The sequence below is a fragment of the Hyla sarda genome, chromosome 1, assembly GCF_029499605.1.
Source record: "Hyla sarda isolate aHylSar1 chromosome 1, aHylSar1.hap1, whole genome shotgun sequence".
NCBI classification, from domain to species: domain Eukaryota; kingdom Metazoa; phylum Chordata; class Amphibia; order Anura; family Hylidae; genus Hyla; species Hyla sarda.
Genome location: NC_079189.1, coordinates 590,339,314 through 590,352,331, shown reverse-complemented (window position 1 = coordinate 590,352,331; position 13,018 = coordinate 590,339,314). Strand labels below are relative to the sequence as shown.

The following is a 13,018-nucleotide window of genomic DNA, read 5'->3' as shown; positions in this document are numbered from 1 at the left end:
AGGCAGAGAGGACGTGCGCTCTCTAGCACTGCACAGGTGCACTGAGGAGGCAGGCAGGAGTGAGCGCTTTCCTGGATACCAAATGCTGCGGCGCTTGTTAGCTGAGCTGAGGGGCGCATGCGCTGGGATCTGTGTGTCAATCACACAGCGGTCCCAGTGCTGACGTACAGGGGTGGGCGTGGCGGCGGCGGGGCATAGCGTACCTCGCACCACGCCTATCCGACTGTGTGTGGCTGCGATCAAAAGCATTTTTTGGATAGGGGATCATTTTAAATCTTGGGATAATCCCTTTACATGACCACGGGGTCCCCGTTTAATTAGCACAGTGGTTGAGCCGAGGCTTAATTCACCAAGAATAGCTAAGTAAAGCGGCACTTATTTTGAGGACACAATAAACACCACACTTTATTGAATTCCTACTTGTGCTGCGATCTTCTTCATTGGATTTATGTTGAATTCCCTGACCAGGAACCCGATGATGGCGTGCACCTTATACTTGTGTCTTCTGAGCGGATGTGCTGCTTAGGCTGGGTTCACACCACGTTTTGTAACTACGGTTCCCGTATACTGCTGGGAGGAGGGGGCGGGGCTTAATTGCGGTGCCCGCACTCAGCTGTATTCGAGAACAGTATTTAATGAATGTCTATGAGCCGACCGGAGTGAACCGCAGCCTCCGGTCGGCTTCGTTTTCGGCAGTATGCAGTTTCCCGACCGCAGGCAAAAACGTGGTCGACCGTGTTTTTGCCTACGGTCGGGAAACCGCATACGGCCGAAAACAAAGCCGACCGGAGGCTGCGGTTCACTCCGGTCGGCTCATAGACATGCATTAAATACGGTTCTCGAATACGGCTGAGTGTGGGCGTCGCGATTAAGCCCCGCCCCCCCTCCTCCCAGCCGTATACGGGAACCGTAGTTACAAAACGTGGTGTGAACCCAGCCTTATTAGGATTTCTAAGTAAAGCGGCTGGCTAGGTGATAATTTGTCATTATGGGAAAAAATTTTTAAAGGTTTCTTCAGGATTAGGTAAACATGTCTGTTTATGGGAGAGAATTATCAAAACCTGTGCAGAGGGAAAGTGGAGCAGTTGCCCATAGCAACCAATGCTTTTTTTTTTTTTTTTTTTTAGAGGACTTTTAAAAAGTAGTAATCTGCACACAGGTTATGATAAACCTCCCCCTATGAGTTGCATCTGGTATTGCAGCTTATATCCACTGAATCACACAAAAATTGCAGCCACGTTGGCCTAATACAAGACAAGTCTTAGGTCTCAGTCCTTCTAGATATCTCTTGGGAATGTTTAGGATCTACTTACACGTACAGTATTCTGCGCAGGATTTCAAACTGTGTTCAGTGATTCAGTTTACGCTGAAACCTGCAGCAGAAAATACTGCGCATCAAATCTGCGCAGAATACTGTACGTGTGAATAGGCCATTAATGTACTAAGATAAAAAACTCTCTTCTGACCAATAAACTTCAGCTTTCAACGTACCCGTATCTCCATGTTTGGTATACAAAGGACTCCGATCAGGGACTGGATGCCCGAGTTTCCAGGTTTGCACAGGCTAATAATACCTACAAAGGAAAAGAACATGTCAGCCAATGGCAGGAGCTCTCTTAGGTATGGATGAGATGCAGCAATAACCTGCGCTGCAATATACTGCTGTAAATCCGGAGAAGTTATAATCCTTCTAATAGACAGACTTTAGAGATAAAAATTTTAATGTGCATTCACTCTTTAAAACACTGAAGACTAGACTGAGATGACATGGTGGTGATATAGTACTGACAGGTCTTTGTGCCGAAATCAGACATTGTAGCAACCCCACTCCCACTGCTGAAGACCTATGGGGTCAGCTCTGATTGTCATCTATACTCCAAACCAGTGCAAAACAACAACACCCATCATGCCCAGACAGTCCTATGTTCACAATCCTCATCTCTTGGCCAGATAAACTCTCTATGGAGGACCTGTCCATACCCTGCACTACACAGAAAGTCCATAGATGTGAATGGACACTGTGTAATGCTGTGTTTTCCAAATGGTGTGCCGAAGGCTGTCCAGGCATGCTGGGAGTTGTAGTTTTGCAACAGCTGGAGGCAAACGGTTTGGAAAGCACTGGTGTAATTTTTCATTTCTCCTGTGGTGGCGCTGCAAACAAATCGGGAGATCAGAATCCTGTGTGGAGTCCACATTATTCTGCACTACACAATCCATAGATGTGAATGGACGATGTGTAATGCAGTGTTTTCCAAATGGTGTGCCTCCTGCTGTTGCAAAAGAACAGCTTGCAGCATTCTTGGACAGCTGTTGACTGTCCAGGCATGCTGGGAGTTGTAGTTTTGCAACAGCTGGAGGCAATTTGTTTGGAAAGCACCAGTGTAATGTTTCATTTCTCCTGTGGTGGCGCTGCAAACAAATCGGGAGATCAGAATCCTGTGTGGAGTCCACATTATTCTGCACTACACAATCCATAGATGTGAATGGACGATGTGTAATGCAGTGTTTTCCAAATGGTGTGCCTCCTGCTGTTGCAAAAGAACAAATTGCAGCATTCTTGGACAGCTGTTCACTGTCCAGGCATGCTGGGAGTTGTAGTTTTGCAACAGCTGGAGACAAACGGTTTGGAAAGCAGTGGTGTAATGTTTCATTTCCCCTGCGGTGACGCTGCAAACAAATCAGGAGATCAGAATCCTGTGTGGAGTCCATATTATTCTGCACTACACAATCCCTAGATGTGAATGGACGATGTGTAATGCAGTGTTTTCCAAACAGTATGCCTCCAGCTGTTGCAAAACTACAGCTCCCAGCATGCCTGGACAGCTGAAGGCTTTCCAGGCATGCTGGGAGTTGTAGTTTTGCAACAGCTGGAGACAAACGGTTTGGAGAGAACTGGTGTAATGTTTCATTTCCCCTGCGGTGGCGCTGCAAACAAATCAGGAGTTCAGAATCCTGTGTGGAGTCCATATTATTCTGCACTACACAATTCATAGATGTGAATGGACGATGTGTAATGCAGTGTTTTCCAAATGGTGTGCCTCCTGCTGTTGCAGAAGAACAACTTGCAGCATTCTTGGACAGCTGTTGACTGTCCAGGCATGCTGAGAGTTGTAGTTTTGCAACAGCTGGAGGCAATCTGTTTGGAAAGCACCGGTGTAATGTTTCATTTCCCCTGTGGTGGCGCTGCAAACAAATCAGGAGATCAGCATCTTGTGTGGAGCCCACATTTTTCTGCACTACACAATTCATAGATGTGAATGGACACTGTGTAATGCAGTGTTTTCCAAACAGTATGCCTCCAGCTGTTGCAAAACTACAGCTCCCAGCATGCCTGGACAGCTGAAGGCTTTCCAGGCATGCTGGGAGTTGTAGTTTTGCAACAACTGGAGACAAACGGTTTGGAAAGCACTGGTGTAATGCTTAATTTCCCCTGTGGGGGTGCTGCAGAGGAATCAAAGCCTCCAAGCCAACTGTGTAGAATTTCAGGGGGAGATCAGAATACTGTGTTAGTCACTACAGTAAACCAGATCATATAACAACAACTACAAAGTCAGATGTGTACGGTGAGTGAGCAGAACAAAAGATTGTTTTCCTCTCATTTACTGTCACACATTTTCGGCTTCCGCTGCAGCGGTCGTATCCGTTTTCCCACGTTACAGTAACAGAGGTGACAAGAGGCGAGCGCTCAACCACAAGACCCTCTGGTGTGGCTTTAGCGCTCACAGCTTTCTGTACAGTGTTAACTACAGTTAGGGGAAATGTCGGCCTTTATCAGCCATTAACAGAGCAGGGATCCACAACAAGCAGATCCGAAAATTGCTGGTTTTTGTAGGGTTGCTCCAGTAAGAAAACAACCTCATACACAATCACATACATATACACATGCATTACAATATACGGTAATGTTATAGATAGGATAGCATACATGTATAATGCTTTGTGTATGCTCTCCGGTCTACAGCTGCCAATCAAATGACATCATTTCCTGTTTTGGTGACCTGAAATCTTACCTCCTAACAACTGTTGTGGTCACAGGCAACAAACCTGGGGAGGATGATTTTACCTTTAACCCCTTACAGACATAGCGTTTTTCAGTTTTTGCTTTCAATTTTCCACCAAAAAATCCATATTATGGCTTATTTTTTGCGCCACCAATTCTACTTTGTAGTGACAGTAGTCATTTTACCCAAAAATCCAAGACAAAACGGGAAAAAAAATCATTGTGCGACAAAATTGAAGAAAAAACATAATTTAGTAAATTTGGGGGGTTTCCGTTTCTACGCAGTACATTTGTCGGTAAAAATGACACCTTATCATTATTCTGTAGGTCCATACGGTTAAAATGATACCCTACTTATATAGGTTTGATTTTGTCGGACTTCTGGAAAAAATCATAACTACATGCAGGAAAATGTATACGTTTAAAAATGTCATCTTCTGACCCCTATAACTTTTTTATTTTTCTGCATAAGGGGCGGTATGAGGGCTCATTTTTTGAGCTGTGATCTGAAGTTTTTATCGTTACCATTTTTGTTTTGATTGGACTTTTTGATTGCTTTTTATTCATTTTTTAATGGTATAAAAAGTGACCAAAGATACGCTATTTTGGACTTTGGAATTTTTTTTACATGTACGCCATTGACCGCGCGGTTTAATTAATGATATATTTTTATAGTTTGGACTTTTACACACGTGGCGATACCACATATGTTTATATTTATTTACATAATTACTTCTGACTTTTATTAGGGAAGGGGTTAAATCACATTTATTAACACTTTTTTTTTTGCAATGTTTTGCCGGGATGTTTTCGGTTTCACTTCAGATGCAGCTGTCAACTTTGATGGACCCATCTGAAGGGTTAATACCGGGCATCACCGCGATCGGTCGCGACTGTTGATAGCCGCCAGGACCGACCCGATATGACTGCGTGGTTAAGGAGAATACGATAGGAAGGTTCCACCTATAAAAAGAGTAGGGCAGGGAGATTCTACATTCAAAGAGTACTGGGCAGGGAGTATCCATCTAGGAAATGTACAGGGCAAGGAGGCACCACCTATCAAGACAACAGGGCAGGAAGGCTCCACCTATAAAGTGAAAAGGGCAGGAAGGCTCCACCTATCAAGACAACAGGGCAGGAAGGCTCCACCTATAAAGAGAAAAGGGCAGGAAGGCTCCACCTATCAAGACAACAGGGCAGGAAGGCTCCACCTATAAAGAGAACAGGGCAGGAAGGCTCCACCTATAAAGACAACAGGTCAGGAAGGCTCCACCTATAAAGAGAACAGGGCAGGAAGGCTCCACCCATAAAGAGAACAGGGCAGGAAGGCTCCACCCATAAAGAGAACAGGGCAGGAAGTCTCCACCTATAAAGAGAACAGGGCAGGAAGTCTCCACCTATAAAGAGAACAGGGCAGGAAGGCTCCACCTATAAAGAGAACAGGGCAGGAAGTCTCCACCTATAAAGAGAACAGGGCAGGAAGGCTCCACCTATAAAGAGAACAGGGCAGGAAGTCTCCACCTATAAAGACAACAGGGCAGGAAGTCTCCACCTATAAAGAGAACAGGGCAGGAAGGCTCCATCTATAAAGAGAAAAGGGCAGGAAGGCTCCACCCATAAAGAGAACCGGGCAGGAAGGCTCCACCTATAAAGAGAACATGGCAGGAAGTCTCCACCTATAAAGAGAACAGGGCAGGAAGTCTCCACCTATAAAGAGAACCGGGCAGGAAGGCTCCACCTATAAAGAGAACAGGGCAGGAAGTCTCCACCTATAAAGAGAACAGGGCAGGAAGGCTCCTCCTATGGCAAGCACAGGGCAGGAAGCCTCCACCTATAAAGAGAACAGGGCAGGGACGTTCCAATTTTAAAGAGAACATGGCAGGAAGGCTCCACCCATAAAGAGAACAGGGCAGGAAGGCTCCACCTATAAAGACAACAGGCAGGAAGGCTCCACCTATAAAGAGAACAGGGCAGGAAGGCTCCACCTGTAAAGAGAACATGGCAGGAAGTCTCCACCTATGAAGAGAACATGGCAGGAAGTCTCCACCTATAAAGAGAACAGGGCAGGAAGTCTCCACCTATAAAGAGAACAGGGCAGGAAGGCTCCACCTATAAAGAGAACAGGGCAGGAAGTCTCCACCTATAAAGAGAACAGGGCAGGAAGGCTCCACCTATAAAGAGAACAGGGCAGGAAGACTCCACCTATAAAGAGAACAGGGCAGGAAGACTCCACCTATAAAGACAACGGGGCAGGAAGTCTCCACCTATAAAGAGAACGGGGCAGGAAAACTCCACCTATAAAGAGAACAGGGCAGGAAGACTGCACCTATAAAGAGAACAGGGCAGGAAGACTCCACCTATAAAGAGAACAGGGCAGGAAGACTCCACCTATAAAGAGAACAGGGCAGGAAGACTCCACCTATAAAGAGAACAGGGCAGGAAGACTCCACCTATAAAGACAACAGGGCAGGAAGTCTCCACCTATAAAGAGAACAGGGCAGGAAGACTGCACCTATAAAGAGAACAGGGCAGGAAGACTCCACCTATAAAGAGAACAGGGCAGGAAGTCTCCACCTATAAAGACAACAGGGCAGGAAGTCTCCACCTATAAAGAGAACAGGGCAGGAAGACTGCACCTATAAAGAGAACAGGGCAGGAAGACTCCACCTATAAAGAGAACAGGGCAGGAAGACTCCACCTATAAAGAGAACAGGGCAGGAAGACTCCACCTATAAAGAGAACAGGGCAGGAAGACTCCACCTATAAAGAGAACAGGGCAGGAAGGCTCCTCCTATGGCAAGCACAGGGCAGGAAGCCTCCACCTATAAAGAGAACAGGGCAGGGACGTTCCAATTTTAAAGAGAACATGGCAGGAAGGCTCCACCCATAAAGAGAACAGGGCAGGAAGTCTCCACCTATAAAGACAACAGGCAGGAAGGCTCCACCTATAAAGACAACAGGGCAGGAAGACTGCACCTATAAAGACAACAGGGCAGGAAGTCTCCACCTATAAAGAGAACAGGGCAGGAAGTCTCCACCTATAAAGAGAACAGGGCAGGAAGTCTCCACCTATAAAGACAACAGGGCAGGAAGTCTCCACCTATAAAGAGAACAGGGCAGGAAGGCTACACCTATAAAGAGAACAGGGCAGGAAGGCTACACCTATAAAGAGAACAGGGCAGGGACGCTCCAATTTTAAAGAGAACATGGCAGGGAGGCTCCACCTTTGATGAGTACTGGGTAGGGAGGCTTCTTCTGTAAATAGAACAGGGCAGTGAGGTTCTACATATCAAGAGTATTGGACACGGAGGCTTTACATATAAAGAGAACAGGACAGGAAGGCTCCACCTATGAAGTGTACAGAGCAAGGAAGCTCCACCTACGAAGACCACAGGGTATGGAGGCTCCACCTAGGTAAAGAAGCTCCACCAACAAAGAGTACAGAGCAGGGAGACTAACTACAACAAGTACAAAGTAAGGAGGCTAAACCTACAAAAGAAGTACAGTGTTGGGTGGTACCAGGAAGATGTCTGAAGTAATCTTAGAAGGTTCCCGACCCTTGGATGAGCTGAAAGGACATGGGCTTGGACTGGGGAAGGTCATCTTTCTTTACATGCTTATTTTAGTAAATACTTGTATTCCCCAAGAAATAACTATTCTTCCTTATGACTTTGCAGAGTGTCATTCCTTTGTTATCTCTAAATACGACTAAGAATTGATAACAATGTATCCACAGTGTACAGTTCTACAGTGTACAATGTACAGTTCTAAGAAAAGATGCAGCATAACAATCATGTCGGGATGTGATAAAGATGGATTGCACTTCACAGCGAAGCATCTGCATGTTCAGACAATGTGTGATAACACCGAGAGCAGACACTTGACACAATGATAATGACAGAATCTTTCCACTGTATGTAATTGGCAACATTACACCCTATAGGTGACACAGATCTGAAATGCTTTTGCTCTGTGATATTACAGTGACACCAGGGCCATTGTTACGTAGCTTTCATAAACTGATGAATGGCTTAAAGGGGAACTCCGCTGGCCCAACTTTTGGAACAATTTGGAGCGGGCAGCAGGTGTCGTGATGTGACAGCCATGCCCCTTGTGACGTCACACCACACCCCCTCAATGCAAGTCTATGAGAGGGGGCTTGGCGGATGCCAAGCCCCCTCCCATAGACTTGCATTGAGGGGGCGTGGCATGATGTCACGATGGCCGTGGCATTATGACCCCTGCTGCCCGCTCCAAGTGTTCTAAACAAACGCCTGGTGTTGCATAGAGATCGTGGGGGTCCCAACGGCGGAACCCCCGCAATCAGACATCTTATCCCCTATCCTTTGGATAGGGGATAAGATGTCTAGGGGCGAATTACCCCTTTAAATAACTAGTTTGTAGTCCTATGAAAGCTGCGGCTGTAACACAGAATAATTAAGCAGACTTTCCATTCGTGAGTTTGACATTGGGCAATGTGCAGGGCTGTGGAGTCGGTAGATAAATGTTCCGACTCGGACTCCACAGTTTTTTGTACTTCCGACTCCTCTGTATTAATATGCAAATGTATTTATAAAGACTTACAGTTGAATCCAAGAAGCTGTTCCACCAAGTTCTTCTAAGCTCTTCTAGCAGAGAGAGGTAGTTGGGGCATTTATTATAAAACATGATTTCCCTAGCAGAATCCCATAGTCATGTTTAAAGTTTAAGCTAACAATCGGAGTTTACAAATTTTTATAGCCTTAGCTGAATGGCAGCAGTTTTTCCAATGGTTTACAGCTTCAGTCTTGAACTATTGACCCTACATTCCCTTCACTTATACAAGTGTCTCTAGTCCTGCAAAAAACATATTTATTTAATCCCTTATCAGTGAGAGGCTAGGTTACCCATGGGTTCCCTGTAGAGATGAGCGAACTTACAGTAAATTCAATTAGTCACGAACTTCTCGGCTCGGCAGTTGATGACTTATCCTGCATAAATTAGTTCAGCTTTCAGGTGCTCCGTTGGGCTGGAAAGGTGGATACATTCCTAGGAAAGAGTCTCCTAGGAATGTATCCACCTTTTCCAGCCCACCGGAGCACCTGAAAGCTGAACTAATTTATGCAGGATAAGTCATCAACTGCCGAGCCGAGAAGTTTGTGACAAATCTAATTTACTGTAAGTTCGCTTATCTCTAGTTCCCTGTAACAGCAGAACACAACACTATGGAAAGTATAAGTATTGCCGCTCCTAATTGTGCGTTGCGTGCCATATAGTAAAGCACATGAAAAGCATGCTTCTTCACGGTCACTTAATGTGTTTGTTTTGCTCTTACGTGAGGCATTGGTCTTTATTCTTACAGTAAAGAAGTCATTAATTATAACTTTTTGTGAATTGGGACATTTAAACTTGCTTTTTTTTAAATTCCAATCTGTGAACCCTCTCTCCTAGACAAAAAGTTATAAAACTATCTAATTTTATATTTATGCAAAGACCAGCAGTTTTGTTTATGAGACTGATGCTACTGCAACACAACAACTTACTATATAAGTATATAATAACCAGCACCAACCTGCCCATGATCGGAATGCTGCAACAATCCCCAGTTTGCTTGCCTGGAATCTCGCCTCCCTGTCTTCTCTGAAAAAGAAAAAGCCAAAAGGTTAATCGTGCCATGAAACAAACAGTTATATATATATATGTATACTGTATATGTGAAATGAAGGAATGAACTGCAAACAAGGAGATGTCAATACCGGACACAGGAAAAGTAATATTTTGCAGGCTTTTACTAGAAAGTGAATTGGCGTACCATTAGCGTTTGGCGGCCACCGACATGCACCATGTCCCGCTTTTCCCCTCAGCTAAGACGCACGCTTGGTTCTCCCTCCTTACTGCAGACTCCTGACTTTCTTCTCTGTATTGTCCCAGGTGGTAACTGTTTGTAGCACACCCCATAGGGGCAGTGCACATACTGTTTCATTAAGGGTTTGTGCATGTCCGTGATTCCTGCCCTCCTTCAATTCCTGCCCGGCACTACCTATATCACCCTGTTCCACCTGTTCTCTGGTGCCTGAGCAACAATGTGTATAAACATAGCGAAGGTGTCAGTCTGCCGTTCCTGCGACCCTGTGTTCCTGACCTGAGCCTGTTTTCCTGACCCTGCTGTTTGATCCTTGGGGACCTTGCTAATTCTCATGTGTATGACCTGGACTGTTGACCACGCCTCTGAATTCTGAGCTAGCTTACACCACCTGCCTGCTTCTGAGCTACTCAGCCCTGCTACAAACACCAATTTAGCTCTGTGACATTCGACCTTGTTTGCTTTGCTATTACCATTTACAGTGTCCGCTCACCCCTCCTGCCTGTATCCCCTGCCTGGCCAGCTGCCCCTTAACCGGGATCACTCTTGCGGTAGCGACCTGGTATCTCCCCTAGTTCTACAAGAATATTGTCCCATGTGGACAAGATCTCTTTTCACAGTTGCCACACATTAGATTATTACATCTTCAGAACATCCCCTTCTACCGTAACCTAGAAATGTCTTAAGGATTAATATCTGGGGACTGAAGGAAGGATAACTCGCAGTCACATTCCTGGAGCCAATCACTAACTATACGACCCTTGTGGATGGTGCATTGTCCTGCTGACAGCCTTCTGACATATAGCAGTAAACAACTGCAATCAAGAGATGATCTTGGTCGCAACACTGCTTAAATAAGTCCTACCTTATCCAAAGGTATCAGCATCACTGTGTGTGCCAGAAAACACTGGTCACACTTGACAAGAAGCTTTCATCAATTGCTCAGTGAAACAATTTTTGTCTCCTTTGCCCCATTGAGTTTACCTTTTCTGTTTGGCATAGACACAATGGACCTAGAGCTTGTGATCGGCTGTTATACCCCATGACTATGCTCCGCCTGTTTATCAGAACTAGAGATGAGTGAAGTTACAGTGATTTGATTCATCTCCTAGGACTGTATCCACCTTTTCCAGCCCACCGGAGCACCTGAAAGCTGAACTAATTTATGCAGGCTAAAGCCAGCAAACGCCGAGCCGAGAAGTTTGTGACGAATCGAATCACTGTAACTTCGCTCATCTCTAATCAGAACAATTCCTGACCTCCTCCTTTGACCTCTTTTTGCTTGATAGTTTTTCTTAATCGTTTTATGCTGTATCTTGGGTCACAAGTCTAATATTATGCAGGGATACGCCAATAGTAAAAGGGCAGCAGGTTGAGGGTTGTTTCTAATCTTTATATAGTGAAATGTTTAGCATTTAGCTTTCTGTAACAATTACTTACATTGTTTGAGATCTAAGTTTCTAAGCTCCCCCTACTGGTGGCCGCAGACAGGCAGAATGTTATCTTTTATCTTTATGGCTATGCACGAGATTTGAAGCTCTGACAGCTATGAAGATATGTTAGGAAATTAATAATTGTAGAATATTGACCCTGTTTACAAAAGTAACACAAAATGATATTTCATGGGTGGATATTCCCTTTAATCCCTTAGGGGGAGATTTATCAAAGCCTGTGTAGAGGAAGAGTGGTGCAGTTGCCCCTAGCAACCAATCAGCTCGCTTCTTTCATTTTTCACAGGCCTCTTTAAAAATGAAAGAAGCAATCTGATTGGTTGCTATGGGCAACTGCACCACTCTCCCTCTACAAAGGTTTTGATAAATCTCCCCCAAAGTGACCAGTAATATATACACACATATATATTTATTTAAATAAATATACCGTATATACTCGAGTATAAGCCGACCCGAGTATAAGCCGAGACCCCTAATTTCAACCCAAAATCCCAGGAAAAGTTATTGACTCGAGTATAAGCCTAGGGTGGGAAATACCTCATCCCCCCTGTCATCATCCAGACCCGTCATTAACATCCTCATCATCCCCTTGTCATCATCCCACACATCCCCCCTTCATCATCCCCTTGTCATCATCCCACACATCCCCTTATCATCCCACACATCCCCCCTTCATCATCCCCTTGTCATCATCCCACACATCCCCCCTTCATCATCCCCTTGTCATCATCCCACACATCCCCTTATCCCACACATCCCCCCTTCATCATCCCCTTGTCATCATCCCACACATCCCCCCTTCATCATCCCCTTGTCATCATCCCACACATCCCCTTATCATCCCACACATCCCCCCTTCATCATCCCCTTGTCATCATCCCACACATCCCCTTATCATACCACACATCCCCCCTTCATCATCCCCTTGTCATCATCCCACACATCCCCTTATCATACCACACATCCCCCCTTCATCATCCCCTTGTCATCATCCCACACATCCCCTTATCATCCCACACATCCCCTTATCATCCCACACATCCCCCCTTCATCATCCCCTTGTAATCATCCCACACCCCCCCCCTTCATCATCCCCACCCCCCTTCATCATCCCCACACCCCCCCCCCTTCATCATCCTCTTCTCATCATTCGCCCTCAGTGGTCTTCAACCTGCGGACCTCCAGAGGTTTCAAAACTACAACTCCCAGCAAGCCCGGGCAGCCATCGGCTGTCCGGGCTTGCTGGGAGTTGTAGTTTTGAAACCTCCGGAGGTCCGCAGGTTGAAGACCACTGCGGCCTTCAACATCATCCAGCCCCCTCTCACCCCCTTTAGTTCTGAGTACTCACCTCCGCTCGGCGCTGGTCCGGTCCTGCAGGGCTGTCCGGTAAGGAGGTGGTCCGGTGAGGAGGTGGTCCGGGCTGCTATCTTCACCGGGGGCGCCTCTTCTCCGCGCTTCCGGCCCGGAATAGAGCCGTTGCCTTGACAACGACGCATCTGCGTCGTTGTCAAGGCAACGTGACTATTCTGAGGCCGGGCCCGAAGCGCTTAGAAGAGGCCTCCCCGGTGAAGATAGCAGCCCGGACCACCTCCTCACCGGACCACCTCCTTACCGGACAGCCCTGCAGGACCGGACCAGCGCCGAGCGGAGGTGAGTACTCAGAACTAAAGGGGGTGAGAGGGGGCTGGATGATGTTGAAGGCCGCAGTGGTCTTCAACCTGCGGA

General features: G+C 46.1%; 1 protein-coding gene across 2 annotated transcripts in view; it reads right to left on the bottom strand.

Annotated features, from left to right (window-relative positions):
- RICTOR (RPTOR independent companion of MTOR complex 2) overlaps window positions 1-13,018 on the bottom strand; it is a 200,969-nt gene that overhangs the window by 70,119 nt on the left and 117,832 nt on the right. For both annotated transcript variants that reach the window (XM_056546097.1, XM_056546101.1), the window contains exons 10-11: window positions 9,552-9,619; window positions 1,492-1,574 (exon numbers count right to left, since the gene is read on the bottom strand). In XM_056546097.1, the coding sequence (XP_056402072.1) occupies window positions 1,492-1,574; window positions 9,552-9,619 (151 nt within the window). The remainder of the gene's footprint in view (window positions 1-1,491; window positions 1,575-9,551; window positions 9,620-13,018) is intronic.